General features: G+C 40.1%; 1 protein-coding gene across 3 annotated transcripts in view; it reads right to left on the reverse strand.

The window, feature by feature from the left end:
- Positions 1-386: 386 nt before the first annotated feature.
- UNK (unk zinc finger) overlaps positions 387-17095 on the reverse strand; it is a 124723-nt gene continuing 108014 nt past the window's right edge. For 2 of the 3 annotated variants that reach the window (XM_073587924.1, XM_073587923.1), the window contains exons 13-17: positions 12154-12255; positions 11889-12077; positions 9358-9539; positions 6097-6357; positions 387-3997 (exon numbers count right to left, since the gene is read on the reverse strand). In XM_073587924.1, coding sequence (XP_073444025.1) covers positions 3839-3997; positions 6097-6357; positions 9358-9539; positions 11889-12077; positions 12154-12255 — 893 coding nt within the window. In that variant the 3' untranslated portion in view covers positions 387-3838. The remainder of the gene's footprint in view (positions 3998-6096; positions 6358-9357; positions 9540-11888; positions 12078-12153; positions 12256-17095) is intronic. The other variant, XR_012234555.1, reaches the window with a different exon arrangement.

The following is a 17095-nucleotide window of genomic DNA, read 5'->3' on the forward strand; positions in this document are numbered from 1 at the left end:
GTACTTCCTTCAGGAAATACACAACTAGTAATAATTACATTTCTCTAGTCAGCAACTATATGTGGTTTCTTCAGTGTTCTATGTCTGCTGTATTATTATCATTTTCATTTTATTTATTACTGATTGATTTATTTTTTCTTATGATTTTGTTAAATTATTTTTATTTTTTAACACAAAATAAGATGAAAAAATAAAGACATTTGATAACATTGGAATGTTTTTGTAAGAGCTTTCTTGTGGAAAACCTGATGCGGCCCAGCCTCACCCAGATTCTACCTCCAGCGGCCCCCGGGTAAATTGAGTTTGAGACCCCTGATCTAAACCATAATAGTAAACAACCATTATTCAGAAGAAATTCATTTTATTGTTTACTAATCAAGAAAAAGTTGATTTTTCACATAGATTTATTTAAAATATATAAAAAAAAAAGAAAATTCACATGTTTAGATTTTGATACAAACCTTTTCTGATTATGCCAGACAAGCAATCTCAAAGTACAAAAAAAAAATAATTAATTAATAATAATAATCCTAGGAGGGAAGGGAGGCCTTAAGTTAATCATTGTTGGCCAAAAAAAACTGGGACATTGCTAGAAAGGGTCATTGGGACCGATGTGGAATGTTTGTTAGTATCAAAAGAACAATACAAATAAAAACAAGACTTCTGAACATTATCAACGTTGGCAACTTACAATACCTTCTGACAAATCAAAACTTTTAGTGGGGATATATACGAATTTCCAAAGAAAGTCCACTGCTCAATACTCCTGTATGCAATTGATCTCCGTCTATATCCCCAACATGGCAGATGTGGCAATGAACATCACACTTTAAAAGTAAACTATCATCACTCTTGGGCATATAGTTTGAAAGACAATCCCCTGACCTAAAATGAAATGAATGAAGGATTTATGTTCCTCAAACATATATAAATACACAAGCAAAGGTCTTCCATGCACTCTCTTACTGCTTCCAGTCATGCATACGGTCCCCATATACTACTAGAATCTCGGTGTGGTTAGTAACAAATGTAAAGTTACAAAAAACATTTTCAGGTTTTGGTTTCCAAATCTCTACATAATGTTTTGTGTGAACATATATTTCCTATGACTGCTGGGACTACAAGGTTCTACGTCGTTATTATCTGTATACCTATATGTACAAAGCGCACAGTATAAACAGCTACAAATATACATCCCCAAATCCTCTGTTAATACATAAACCTCACTAAGGAGGCTACAATACTAGAGTTGACATTATTTTTGTAAAAAAACAATCATGTGTGACTCTTATTATTAGGCTGGTTAAAGGGGTTGTCAAGTTTACACAGATGCTTATCCATTTCGCCAAAAGCCCTTTTAGAGCATTTAACTTAAAGGGAACCTGTCATGTTAAACATATAAAGTCCAATATATGGTGGGCTGGGTTTAGAGCAAGAGGTTCTCAGTATATTTAGGTTTGTACAAAAAGATTCATAACTTTATTCAATTTGTGCATTTTAGGCTCAGGAGTCCGGTGGGTGGGCATCCACAATGACCAAACTGTCACTAGCCAGTAGAACTCAAACTTCATAATGAGCAGGAATGAAAGTTACATCAGTTACATAGTGTTGTCAGAAAAGATTCGGTATAACTAGGCTCAATGGTTTAAGAACCTTGAGTTTAAGAACCTTGTGTTCGAAACGTGTCCAGCTACTCTGCAATTCAGTCCAAGGTAATTCCCTTCACAGGGTATACCTATCTGTACATAGCTGCCCTCTTTGTACCTATGATTTTATTGAATTGAAAATAAAATCCATGAATTTTATCCTTTGAGCTGGATTTTCACCCTTTTTTGGGCCTCCACAATGACCAAGCTGTCACTAGCCAGTAGAACTCAAACTTCATAATGAGCAGGAATGAAAGATACATCAGTTACATAGTGTTGTCAGAAAAGATTCGGTATAACTAGGCTCAATGGTTTCAATTTCTGCTCCTTCTGGAGTTAGGAGTCCAGTGGGCGGTCCTATCTATAAGTACCAGCCTTCTTTTAAACCTTCACAAACATGGAAGTCATTCACTTAAAGGGGTTTTCCCACGAACAAAAGTTAATTTTAATCAATAGATCTTGGAATAATAATAATTTCCACAATTGGATGTGTTTAAATAAAATGTTCCTGTGCTGAGATAATCTTATATCGCATCAATACCCAACACTGCTGCCGACACTCGGACCGGAAATACAATAAGGTCCTGCAGTGCCCTGCACATGAGGAAAGAAAAACAGTGAATCAGAAAAACTATACTACATTTCTAATTGAAGTTATTTGCTAATATTAAATTATTATTATACCTGCTACATATTGGGCTAGGATGTTGGAGATGGGAATACCCCTTCAAGGAATATAAAAAAAAAAGACTGAATCTTTTCTAATATAATAAAGTGAATCTTCTTAAACTCTCCTGCTTTAACATGGTGCGAACAGACTAAACTGCATGTTCACTATGATGGTCCCTCCTTACAACCGTTATCCTTTTGTAGACAGCAGGTAAGTAGAGCGCCTCCTGATCTGTAGGTCCGAACATATCAATGAATTTCATAAACAACCCAGACGTTTAAAGGGAACTTGTCAGCCAAATCATGGGCAGCCTGAATCAGAGCCTGGCTGTACAACTGCAGTCAGGTATATTAGATAAATATATATTTTGAAGAGCCGGCTGGGCACCTACTATCAGCAGAGGCAAGACTAGTCAGGCGTGCCCCAGGTCAGCTATTCCCAGCATTGCTCCAGGTGATTGACAGGTCTACATGTGGTAAAAACCTGACAACTACCTACAGCAGTGTGGAGAGAATGCAGCCAGGGGTGAGGTCAGACTAGTCTCATCACGCATTATGGACACAGGCCCGTCTATGACATGCCGGAGCGTTTCAGAGAGAAATATACCAGCCTGCGATCGTAAATCCAGGCTCTGAATCATGCTGCCTGTGGTTTGGGCAGCATTAATAAACTGTCAGGTTCACTCTCAGTAGCAATAGTGCTATGCCTCATTTCCACTGTGGTGGTGCTGCAGAAAAGCTGAACTATGGGTGCCCGATTCCTCATGGAATCAAAGTATTTGATGGGGCAACATTTGCTGAAAGGGAATACATCTTTAAAAGGAAGGAGGCTAGCCTTTTACATACAAGATTATGGCTGCCTTTATGCTTCTCATTGAAAGAGATTAGTTTTAGCAGAGAGTAAGAAAAAAACCCTCCTTAGGATACAATACTGAAAGAAATACTTATAGGATCTGATGTTTCACACAATACCTTTGTCTATCTGGGAAAAATTGACACTGACCTTAAACTGAACATTTCTATGATGTGTGTACTCCTATAAAACGCTGGTGAATGGGGAGCAAAGGTAGAAATTCCTGCCAATACAATATGTCCGTATTCATGACCCAGCTGGTCTCTTGCCACATGGAAGCCCTTATTTGTTATCTTCATTGAAGTTCTGTGTTCCCATCTGCACAAAAGCCAAGACTTTGGAGAGCTTCTCATCATGTCGACTGTACGTGGGAAAAATATACACCTATTGGTCCCATTACTAAACATAACATAGCACAGATTTGCTGCAAACAAGGAAGCCACCATTTGCCTGGACAGCCACCCCCAACATGGAGGATTCTGAACTGATTTAACGCAGTGTCTCAAAGGGGGAAAAACAATTTAGAGGCTTTGTGGCAATTTCCAAAGGAATGAAAAACTTTTTGTTAAAAGTGCTCAGCTTTTGCTAGATTCCATTGTATGAATATATTTATATATATATTTATATAAGTATATAAAAAACAGTTTTGTTCTGTCCAGGCCTGCAAGGGTCATGGCTGCAGAACAGGTTGTATAGGAAGCTGACAGTTAGTGCACTCTCCTTCCTCGACCGCACAAACTTCACATAGCACGCCATGTTGGCACTGTAACACTGCTCTGTTCTGGTCCTGACACTTGCAACATTTCATAGTCTGGAGCTGGAATACAGCCTGCAATAGAATAGATTATTATTCATTAGACCAACAACTTATAAAAAGAAATGTACAAACATACAATATGATCCTGCATTAGCTGACATTACACCAGCACAAGCAGAAAAAAGATCCAACACTGCCAAAAAAACCCAGAAATGTAGACATTTTTGCAAATTTATTAAAAAAGAAAAATTGAAATATCACATGGTCATAAGTATTCAGACCCTTTGCTCAGTATTGAGTAGATGCACCCTTTTGAGCTAGTACAGTCATGATCTTCTTGGGAATGGTGCAACAAGTTTTTCACACCTGGATTTGGGGATCCTCTGCCATTCTTCCTTGCAGATTCTCTCCAGGTCCCTGAGGTTGGATGGTGAACGTTGGTGGCCAGCCATTTTCAGGTCTCTCCAGAGATGCTCAATTGGGTTTAGATCAGGGTTCTGGCTGGACCAGTCAAGCATGGTCACAGAGTTGTTCTGAAGCCACTCCTTTGTTATTTTGGCTATGTGCTTAGGGTCAATGTCTAGTTGGAAGATGAACCTTCGACCAAGTCTTGAGGTCCAGAGCACTCTGGAAGAGGTTTTCATCCTGGATATCTCTGTACTTGGCCACATTTATGTTTCCTTCAATTGCAACGAGTCGTCCTCTCCCTGCAGCTGAAAAACACCCCCATAGCATGATGCTCCCACCACCATGTTTCACTGTTGGGATTGTATTGGGCAGGTGATGAGCAGTGCTTGGTTTTCCCCACACATACCGCTTAGAATTATCACCAAAAAGTTTTATCTTCGTCTCATCATACCAGAGAATCTAATTTCTCATAGTCTGTGAGTCCTTCATGTGTTTAGCAAACTCTATGTGGGCTTTCATATGTCTGGCACTGAGGAGAGGCTTCCGTTGGGCTACTCTGCCATAAAGGCCAGACTGGTGGAGGGCTGCAGTGATAGTTGACTTTTTGGAACGTTCTCCCATCTCCCTACTGCATCTGCGGAGCTCAGCCACAGTGATCTTGGGGTTCTTCTTTACCTCTCTCATCAAGGCTCTTCTCAGTTTGGTTGGACGGCCAGGTCTAGGAAGACTTCTGGTGGTCCCAAACGTCTTCCATTTAAGGATTATGGAGGCCACTGTGCTCTTAGGAACTTTAAGTACTACAGAAATTCTTTTGTAACCTTTGCCAGATGTGTGCCTTGCCACAATTCTGTCTCTGAGCTCCTTGGCCAGTTCCTTTGACCTCATGATTCTCATTTGGTCTGACATGCACTGTGAGCTGTGAGGTCTTCTATAGACAGGTGTGTGCCTTTAATTAAACTGATAGGACTTGATTTGTAAACAGAGCTGGACTCCAATGAAGGAGTAGAACCATCTCAAGTAGGATCACGAGGAAATGGACAGCATGTGACTTAAATATGAGTGCCTGAGCAAAGGGTCTGAATACTTATGACCATGTGATATTTCAGTTTTTCTTTTTTAATAAATTTGCAAAAATTTCTACATTTGTTTTTTTTTCCAGTCAAGATGGGGTGCAGAGTGTACATTAATGAGAAAAAAAATGAACTTTTTTGAATTTACTAAATGGCTGCAATGAAACAAAGAGTGAAAAATTTAAAGGGGCCTGAATACTTTCCATACCCACTGTATAACCTTGAGATTGTTGATATTGTTCAACAATTTTGGTACTGAAGTGCTCAGACACTTCTTTTCCCTTCTTTCTGTTCTCCATGCTTAGTGTGGCACACATTGTAAAGACTGAGTCAACTTCTCCCATTTTATTCTGGTTTCAAGTGTGAATTTCATATTGCCCACACCTGTTACTTGCCATAGTTGAGTTTGAATGAGCATCATATGCTTCAAACAAATTTGTTAACACACTATTTTGGAAAGGTGCCAACAATTTTGTCTGGGCCATTTTTGAGGTTTAGTGTGAAATTATTTCCAATTTGCCTTTTTTTCTCTGCTCTTCTTATGTTATTCCAAAACACACAAAGGAAATAAACGTGTAATTAAAATTATTTTCTGTGAGAAATACTGGAACAATTTCAGGGGTGCCAACACTTACAACCATGACTATATGTGATCATAAGGTACTTTTCAATGTCCCACTCCCTCAGACTAACCTTATCAACCCTTTCAAGGTTGGCATGTAGCTGCTTCTGAATGCTAAATAAAGTAGAGAGAGGAAGACCCTCCAGTTCATTAACAGCACCACCATGTAGCTTGGAGTCTTGTGCTCCTGGGACTCTCTCCAGCTCTTCCTGCAGTTTCTTTAGCTGTTGCTCTAGAGCGTCTCTTTGCTCTCGGGCTAAGTCACATTCCATGCTGGCTGCTGTGGCTCTTTCATTGGCCTCCTCAGCTTCTTTTTTCCACGCATCACAAGCCTAGCGAGAGAACAGAAGAGAACTATGTTTTTTTCCATGTTATATGTGGTCTATTGTCTATAAACCAAAACATTTTTGACCTTTTATATGCCATATTAACCCCTCCACGACCTTTGACTTATATTTACAACAAAGGTGGAGGCTCCATCAAAATATAAAAACAATTAATCTGATCGGTAAACGACGTAACGATAAAAAATTAAAAATGCCAGAATTACATTATTTTTGGCCTTCGTAACATTGAAAATAAATGCAATAAGAGACGATCAAAATAATGTATCTACTCCAAAATGGTATCAATAAAACATTAGTACAGGACGCAAAAATTAAGCCCTCACCCAGCTCCAGATCCGGAAAAATGAAAACGCTACTGGCCTCTGAAAATGGCAATATAAGTTAAAAAAATATTTTTTACAAATATCAAAAAAAAATTTTTCACCACTTAAATAAATAATAAAAAAAAAACATTATACATCTTTGGAATCTGCGTACTCGTACTGACCTGGGGAATCATATTGCCAGGTCAGTTTAACCACATATAGTGAACATGGTAAATTAAAAAAAAAAAAAAAGTCAGGAAATACAGTTTTTTGTTGTTTTTTTTGGGAAAAGTCACTGCACGTTGGTTTTTTTTTGCCCGTTTTCCAGTACATTATATGGTAATATAAATGACATCATTCAAAAGTACAGCTCGTCCCACAAAAAATAAGCCCTCATATGGCTATATTGAAGGAGAAATAAAAAAAGTCATGGCTCTTGAAAGAAGGGGAAGAAAAAACGGAAAGTGCAAAAATGGAAAATCAAAAGGTCATAAAGGGGTTTACAATCAAGGCATGTTTATAATCTATAGAAAAATTGTGACTATAGCTCAGGAGAGAGAGAGAGATCAGGAGAGAGACCAGGAGAGAGAGAGACCAGGAGAGAGAGAGATCAGGGGAGAGAGAGAGATCAGGAGAGATAGAGAGAGATCAGGGGAGAGAGAGAGAGGGAAATCAGGCGAGAGAGAGAGATCAGGAGAGGGAGAGATCAGGAGAGAGAGAGAGAGAGATCAGGAGAGAGAGAAAGAGAGAGAGAGAGAGAGATTTTCCATATGCCAGAATGGAAACTGCTGCTTTGGATCCGCAAAAAAAAATTGACATGCTGCGGGAAAAAAAACAGTGCAAATCTGCACCGATTTTTTCGCAGCATGTGCACAGCAATTCTTAATTTACCATACACTAACACTTCCTATGCACTACACTGTGTATTTGAGGCAAGAGAGAGAGATCCGCATCAAAATCCGCAACGTGTGCACATACCCATACAGTGGGGGAAAATAAAGTATTTAGTCAGCCACCAATTTTGCAAGTTCTCCCGCTTAAAAAGATGAGGGAGGTCTGTAATTAACATCATAGGTAGACCACAATTATGAGAGTCAAAATGAGAAAACAAATCTATAAAATCACCTTGTCTGATTTGGCAAGATTTATTTTTCAAATTATGGTGGATAATAAGTATTTGGTCAGTCACCTAAAAACATGCAAGATTTCTGGCTCTAACAGACCTGTAACTACTTCTTTAAGAGGCTCCTCTGTCCTCCACTCATTACCTGTAGTAATGGCACCTGTTTGAACTTGTTATCAGTATAAAAGACACCTGTCCACCACCTCAAACAGTCACACTCCAAACTATGGTGAAGATCAAAGAGCTGTCGAAGGACACCAGAAACAAAATTGTAGCCCTGCACCAGGCTGGGAAGACTGAATCTGCAATAGGCAAGCAGCTTGGTGTGATGAAATCAAGTGTGGGAGCAATAATAAGAAAATGGAAGACATACAAGACCACTGATAATCTCCCTCGATCTGGGGCTCCAAGCAAGACATCACCTCGTGGGGTCAAAATGATCACAAGAACGATGATCATAAATCCCAGAATCACTCGGGGGTACCTAGAGAGCATTTGGATTATCCACAAGAGTATTGGAGAATGTCATATGGTCTGATGAAACCAAAGTAAAACTGTTTGGCAGAAACAAAACTCGTCGTGCTTGGAGGAGACAGAATGCTGAGTTGCATCTAAAGAACACCATACCTACTGTGAGGCGAGGGGGTGGCAACATCAGGCTTTGGGGTGGTTTATCTGCAAAGGGACCAGGACGACTGAACCATGTACATGAAAGTATGAATGGGGCCATGTACTGTGAGATTTTGAGTGCAAACCTCCTTCCATCAGCAAGAGCATTGAAGATGAAACATGGATGGGTCTTTCAGCATGATAATGATCCCAAGCACACCGCCAGGGCAATGAAGGAGTGACTTCGTAAGAAGCATATGAAGGTCCTGGAGTGGCCTAGACAGTCTCCAGATCTCAGTCCCATAGAAAACCTTAGCAGGGATTTGAAAGTCCATGTTGCCCAGTGACAGGCCCAAAACATCACTGCTCTAGAGGAGATCTGCATGGAGGAATGGGCCAACATACCAACAGTGTGTGCCAACCTTGTGAAGACTTACAGAAAATGTTGGACCTGTATCATTGCCAACAAAGGATATATGACAAAATATTGAGTTGAACTTTTATTAATGACCAAATACTTATTTTCCACCATAATTTTCAAAATAAATCTTGCCAAATCAGGCAAGATGATTTTCTGGATTTGTTTTCTCATTTTGACTCTCATAGTTGTGGTCTACCTATGATGTCAATTACAGGCCTCTCTCATCTTTCTAAGTGGGAGAACTTGCACAATTGGTGGCTGACTAAATACTTTTTTCCACCACTGTAACAGCTCGCTTACAGTTTAGTGAGCGGTGACTAACAGCTCCCTGCTCCGCCTTGAAGAATGGAAGCTAGCTGTTGCAGGACGAATATAACTTTATTTTCTCACTTCAGCTGCGCTTCCAGGAAGCATGGAGGGTTGAGGGATTACCCCTATATCTGCAGGTAAATGACATTTCTTGAGGTGACAGATTCCCCCTTAAGGAAAAATATAGTAGGCAGATGGCAACATGCTCCATAGGGTACCTGTTTAGCTTGTTTCCATGAGTGTTCCCATTGCTTGATGGTGTTACTGGCTTCCTCTAGTTCCTGTCTGAGCCTTACCAATTCAGCTCCTCCTGGGCCTGATGGAAATGCTGGGGATGTTCCTGGGGAATAGCTACCAGATACAAAGTGCTCCCATATGCTATTATTCATTCCATTCAGACCTGCATGGATAGCAAGATAGACAAGACACCGGCATTACTAAGGAAACATAGCAAATTATGTTCAATCAAAAGAAAAAGTGTACCCAAAAGACTCAACAATATTCTCTCCAACTACTCAGGATTGTACTGTACACCAGAAAGGAGAGGTCTTTACAACAGACAGAAAATGAATCAGGCCTCAATAAATTAACGAACGAACGACTGCTTTAAGAGTAAGTGCACACACAGTTTTTTGGTTGTGCAGATTTTGTAGAGAAATCTGCAGGTAAATCCACAGGACCAAAGTCCTGCGGTTTATCTGCGGATTAGCCTGTGGTTTTGCCCTGCGGTTTCACACCTCATAATGATAAGGTGTGAAACCGCAGCGGAAACCGCACAAAGAATTGACATGCTGCGGATTGTAACCCGCAGCAAAACCGCGCGGAAAAAAACGCAGCATGTGCACAGCGTTTTTTTTTTACATAGGAAATAAAGGTACTGTACAACGCAGCAGAATCTGATGCGGACCCGCAGAGCCAAAACCGCTGTGAATCTGCAGCAGAATCCGCAGCGTGTGCACATACCCTAATAAATACTTGTATTGCAAATAAAATAATAATGCTGGAAACGTTTTTCATTCTTGTATTCTCCCTATGCTATTCCCACCAGGAAAAGTGTGAATAAATTGACAGATGGGTTTTTCCATTTTCTAATTTTAAAATTACTGCTGGTGCTATTAGCTGCCACCATACAAATCACCTGTTACAAAGTAACAATCCCGACAACCACATAGTAAATAAGAAGTATTAACACGCCAACCTGTTTCCACAGGTCTGGTTTCTTATCTGGAATATGTCATGCACAACTTCAGTTAAATTTGCGGTTTGTTTTGATCACAACACTAGGGACGGTAAAAATCGAGCAGAATCATGTACCCCGGTAGCCGAGACCCCGGAGAATTTCCGACTCTGGGGGGCGCTATACACTTATTTCTCAGTGCCGTTAAAAAGCGGCGCTGAAGAATAAGTACCCTTAACTGCCGCCGTTAAAAGGCGTATCGACAGTCGTTAAGGGATAATGCAGAGTTTTCACTATGAGCAAGTAGCGTGTTACTTCTTATTTCCTTTTTCTTTGTCATTGGAACAAACTTTGGTATTCCTGTTTTCAATATTGTCTGGTGCAGGAGTGTCAATGTCCAGCTGCTGTCAATTGGTTCATAGATTTTTCAGAGTAGAAACATAAAGGGGAGCACAACACAATGAGGAATATGAAAATATACTAAATTGGCAAGAGCACGTATCCATCTGGAAGGGGGTCAATTTAAAGGGCTTGTTTCTGTCTTTACAACTGATGAACTATCCAGAGATCAGTGGAGATCTGACAGCTGAAAACTGGGTCGTCCGCATGCAAGCAACGCCCAGCGCCGAAGACAGGAGCTCCTGTACATTGCTTACTGGCCACTGCCAAGTAATACACCTTATCTCTTAGCAGCCACTAGGCAATGTACGGGGCCGCGGTGTTCGCCCATTATATTGCTTTTATTTGGCCGCCACAGATTTCTGCTCCGACACACCCATTCACTTTATATTGATGACCAGTCACAAGGAGAAGGTATTCATTGTAAAGTGCCAGACAAATCTTAAAATGTAAGAAATCACTTTATGAGGATCTGTCGTAAATCACACATTTATAGTGCTACTAGATAATGACCCAACTTCTAATAATAAAGTAAATCAGACAATTTTTATATGCCTATTAGTTGGTACTCCCAAAATAATGCAAAAACAGAAAAAAACACAGGGAAGTCTTTACCAAAAATTACTCAATTATTTTATTTCTATTTGTATAAGGCATTAGTGCAACAAAGGTAAAAATAGGGACAGCAATACAATTAAAAAGCTGCATAGAAATCCATCGTTTAATGTAAACATGGTACATATTGCACAAAAAAGGAGGTTACAACTGGGCATAAATAAATGTTCCAAATGTTGTAAAAATCTAAGTGCCAAATAAATATATATATCGGGAGCAGTACAAAGCTTTTCAGCATAACAGCTATCACTTATGTAAAGTGCATGTGCAAAAGTGACTAATGCAGAAAAGGCATAAGGTGCTATAAGAATACAAAAGCTGCCCAGTTACAAAAGTCTATATATGTGCTAATGAGTGTTAAATGAACACACCTGAAAGCGGCAGGCACCCCCCCCTGGATAAAGCTCAGTGTGAAATGCGCGTCAGGGTGCCTGCCACTTTCAGGTATATTCAGGTAAATTTGCACAATAATTTAGATTTTTCAGTCCACAATTTTTGTCTTTACATCCAGCCTTCAGAAGAATTGTATTTATTTCCTCACTGTGTTCAGGCACTCACCCAATGAACCGTGTGCAGCTGACGTATTAAGAAAGGTATTTTCTGATTGGCTATGAGGTCCCGGTGTTTGATGAAGGAAATGTGAGGAAATGCTGACAGGGGGCGATGGCGAGGTAGAGTGAAAGGATGCCGAGCTCCCCAAGGAGCCAGGGATATTTACAGGAGCAGAGCTCTGCATTAAACTTCCACCTGAATAAAGAAGAAGAGCGCAATCATATTGATGCCTGTATACACCAACGTCGAGACCAGCTGTAATAGTCATTACCTATCATGATGCCTCCAGGAGCCGTCACTGAGCTGTTGTCAAAAGATTTTTCTAAAGCAGCAACTCCAAAGTCATTAAGGTCGAGGTCATCTAGAGCAGATTCTGAAAAATGTTAAAAAAAAAAAAGAAGATATAATATTTTATGCAAATAAGTGGGTAAAATGCTTTAGATCTACATGAACCAAAGCTTATGGCAGGATTTTCTAGTGAGATCAATGAAAACATGAAAGAGGTCCAGGGTTGCCAACCTGTCTATTTTCTCTGGACAGCTTATCAAAAAGTCATGGACAGACAAATTTTACAGACACATTGGAAAATGTGTACTAAATCATTACAATAAGTGATCAATGTCTACAGCCCATAATTCTGACATGAAGACATCAGCTGCGTTCACTGTAAAATTATGATAATTACAATTAAAATAGTCTGGATAAGCTTCTTCATCTTCAAAAAAAAAAAAAATCAAGGACGCCTTACATTTTTTATGGACAGGTCAATAAAGTGTCTTATTTTTACGAACTGTCCTAGAGAGTTTATGGACGGATGGCAACCCAGAAGAGGTCCTGACAAAATTGTCTGAAGTTGCCTGAGGCTTTTATACAGCTACTATTGGATGAGATGGATAGGACGACTTTGAAATGACATTTCCTTCACTAAATGAGATTGGGGGATTCTTAGGGGACAGCATCTGGGGTCCTAATAGATCCAATCAATCTGCCATCGAGCAGGTGCACTTTATGTTCCCGACTGATGAGTAATAAATAGTAATCATTATATTACAATTTACCTCCTATCATAAATTCTCTGTTCTCAAAAGCAGAGTGAATTTTAATTGTTTACTATTCATTGCCTACCACTTCCAATTGAGTAGTTTATCAGTGGTGACCTGTCTCGTAGGCAATGAGCACAGCGCTTGTGAGTGCTGCTCTGAAGCTAGCCGAATCACTGGATCTGGCCAGCTTCAGTAACCCGTTCTCCACCAATGTTGCAGAGACAAAGCTAAGTGTCAACTAAACTTTCTCTTCTAGATTAAAGGGAATCTGTCACCACTTTTTTCGAATAGGAGTTGCCGGCAACGACATCAGGGACTTATCTACAGCATTTTCTAATGCTGTAGATAAGCCCCCGATGTAACCTGAAAGAGAAGAAAAAAAGAGGTCCAGCGCCTGCACACTGCAGTATTCTGCTCTACCCTGAAAAGGGCAGAGCGGTGCGCCTGTGCCGGAGCCACGACAGGAAGGAAAGAAGAGGACGGCATCGTATGAAGATGGGAGGCGACGGTCCGCAACACCCATTGGACCGAGACCGCACCACCCCCCAGTGAGTATAATCTAACTCCTTTTTCTTATCTTTCAGGTTGCATTGGGGGCTTATCTACAGCATTACAGAATGCTGTAGATAAGCCCCTGATGGCGGTGCCGGCAGCTCATATTTGAAAAAAGGGATGACAGATTTCCTTTAATTTTTTGTGCCCCCAGCAGTCACGTGCTTCAGGTCCTGCGGGTCTGAAGCACGCATCTTCTCTGCTGCTGCCCGCTCCACAGGTATCTCTGAGCACAGTTTGTCTTACTCAGGACACGCGCACTGGCTCAGTGAGCAAGTACAGTGCAGTGTTCCTGACAGGGCTACTACAGATTTTGAGTTTTATATATATAGATGTGAACTTTACAGGTATTGGAGTCACTGGATAAATAAATATCTACAAGTGAATTATGAAAGCTAGGCAATAAATTATTATTTGTTCAGATAGGCAACAAAGTCTGGTACAGGAGCTATGCTGTAGTGAGACTGCACTGCCGATTTATACAGTTCTCAGTAAGTTCAATGGAAACAGTCTAAATCCATGTGTAACGTGCGCCACCTAGTAGTGGCCTGAGATTTCCTATTAATACTTCAGGATTTGGGGCTCTGTTAAGGATCTCTCACACCCATGATTCTTTTTATCTCACAAAATATCAAATGTATGTTTTGATTTTTTAAAGACTTGGAAAGTCTGATCTTGAATACTTAAAAAAAAAAAATTTCTACAAAATCTTGAGAGCAGAAACTAGTTTACGATTCACATGTTCTTCATACAAAACATAAGGGGGAAGATTTTTTTTAAAGCTAATTGTACCAGATTTGTGCTCTAGTTTGCGTCTACACTTGTCTTTCATTACATTTATTTATATTAGACACTTTCTATATCTTGCTGGAAATGAGGCTTTGCCTGAATACCAAACACCAAGCGGCAAAAAATATGCCAAAATGTTGATGCAAATTTCTGCCAAAAAGTAAGCCAACTAATTAGGTGGTATAAAGTTGGGCTAGCCAGTCTAAAGAGGTGCAAACTTTATCCCTTCCCTTCAGCCACTTTCATAAATCTGGTGAATTTTAGAACTAGAAAAAGACTCCAGCTCACTAGTATGGATTCCTGTGCTTTCGGAAGCACGGATGACGGCTCTGCCGTGGCATGATAATGTCGACGAAGAAGGAATAATCCAGCTTGATGAGCAAACAATCTTTTTTATTCAGATGAATATAAAACAGCGGGTATATAAAAAACTTTCATGCTACATTAGTGCTGGCATCCACGCGTTTCAGGTGGCGCAGCACCCATAAACATGATTATTCCTTCTTCCTTACATTCCAGAACGGCCTAGTCTATTAACCTCTTCACGACCCGGCCTATTTTGACCTAAATGACCTGGCCATTATTTGCAATTTTGACCAATGTCCCTTTATATGAGGTAATAACTCAGGAACGGTTTCAACAGATCTTATCGATTCTGAGATTGTTTTTTCGTGACATATTGGGCTTCATGTTAGTCGATAATTTTTTCGTTTATTTATCAAAGAAATGGAAATTTGGCGAAAATTTCGCAATATTCAAATTTTGAATTTTTATTCTGTTAAACCAGAAAGTTATGTGACACAAAATAGTTAATAAATAACATTTCCACATGTCTACTTTACATCAGCACAATTTTGGAGACAAATTTTATTTTTTGCTAGGCAGTTATAAGTGTTAAAATTGACCAGCGATTTCTCACTTTTACAACAAAATTTACAAAACCATATTTTTTAGTGACCGCCTCACATTTTAAGTAATTTTGAGGGGTCTATATGGCAGAAAATACCCAAAAGTGACACCATTCTAAAAACTGCACCCATCAAGCTACTCAAAACCACATTCAAGAAGATTATTAACCCTTCAGGTGCTTCACAGGAACTAAAGCAACTTGGAAGGAAAAAATGGACATTTTAAGTTTTCCAGCAAAAATGTTCATTTAGCATCAAATTTTTTCATTTTCATATGGACAACAAGATAAAATGGATCCTAAAATTTGTTGGGCAATTTCTTCTGAGCACACAGATACCTCATATGTGGTCATAAACCACTGTTTGGGCGCACGGCAGGGCCTGGAAGGGAAGGAGCACCATTTCACTTTTTGAATGGAAAATTAGCTCCAATCGTTAGCGAACACCATGGCGCGTATGGAGAGCCCGTGTGCCTAAACTTTGGAGCTCCTCCACAAGTGACCCCATTTTGGAAACTAGACCCCCCAGGGAACTTAACTAGATGCATAGTGAGCACTTTGAACCCCCAGGTGCTTCACAAATTGATCCGCAAAAATGAAAAAGTACTTTTTTTTTTTTCACAAAAATGTTCTTTTAGCATCAATTTTTTCATTTTCTCAAGGGCAACAGGATAAAATGGATCCTAAAATTTGTTGGGCAATTTCTCCTGAGTTCACCGATACCTCATATGTGGTCATAAACCACTGTTTGGGTGCACGGCAGGGCTCAGAAGGGAAGGAGAACCATTTGACTTTTTGAATGGAAAATTAGCTCCAATCGTTAGCGGACACCATGTCGCGTATGGAGAGCCCCTGTGTGCCTAAATATTGGAGCTCCCCCACAAGTGACCCCATTTTGGAAAGTAGACCCTCCAAGGAACTAGATGTGTTGTGAGAACTTTGAACCCTCAAGTATTTCACTAAAGTTTAAAGCACAGAGCGATGAAAATAAAAAAAAATCATTTTTTTTTCCACAAAAATGATTTTTAGCCCACAATGTTTTATTTTCACACGGATAACAGGAGAAATTGGACCCCAAAAGTTGTTCTCCAATTTGTCCTGAGTACCCTAGTACCCCAAATGTGGGGGGAAACCACTGTTTTGGCACACGCCGGGCTCGAAAGGGAAGTAGTGCCGTTTTGGAATGCAGACTTTGATGGAATGGTATGCGGGTGTTATGTTGCGTTTGCAGAGACCTTGATGTGCCGAAACAGTAGAAACCCCCCACAAGTGACATCATTTTGGAAACAAGACCCCACAAGGAGCTTATCTAGATGTGTGGTGAGCACCTTGAACCCCCAAGTGCTTTACAGAAGTTTATAACGCAGAGCCGTGAAAATAAAAAATCCTTTTTTTCCACAAAAATGATTTTTAGCCAACAATGTTTTATTTTCACAAGGGTAGCAGGATAAATTGGACTCCAAAAGTTGTTGTCCAATTTGTGCTGAGTACCCTAGAACCTCAAATGGAGGGAAATCACTGCTTGTGCACACGTCGGGGCTCGAAAGGGAAGTAGTGCCGTTTTGGAATGCAGACTTTGATGGAATTGTTCTGCGGGCATTATGTTGCGTTTGCAGATCCCTTGATGTGCCTAAACAGTAGAAACCCCCCACAAGTAACATCATTTTGGAAACTAGATCCCCAAGGAGCTTATCTAGATGTCAGGTGAGCACTTTGAACCCCTAAATGCTTCACAGAGCTGTGAAAACAAAAGATCATTTTTTTCCACAAAAATTATTTTTTAGCCCCCAGATTTTATTTTCCCAAGGGAGAAATTAGCCCCCCAAAGTTGTTGCGCAATCTTCCCTGAGTACACTGATGCCCCACATGTTGGGGTAAACCACTGCTTGGGTACACGTCGTGGCTCGGAAGGGAGGGAGCAC

The sequence above is a fragment of the Dendrobates tinctorius genome, unplaced genomic scaffold (assembly GCF_039654945.1).
Source record: "Dendrobates tinctorius isolate UK_male_01 unplaced genomic scaffold, ASM3965494v1 ptg000103l, whole genome shotgun sequence".
Classification (NCBI taxonomy): domain Eukaryota; kingdom Metazoa; phylum Chordata; class Amphibia; order Anura; family Dendrobatidae; genus Dendrobates; species Dendrobates tinctorius.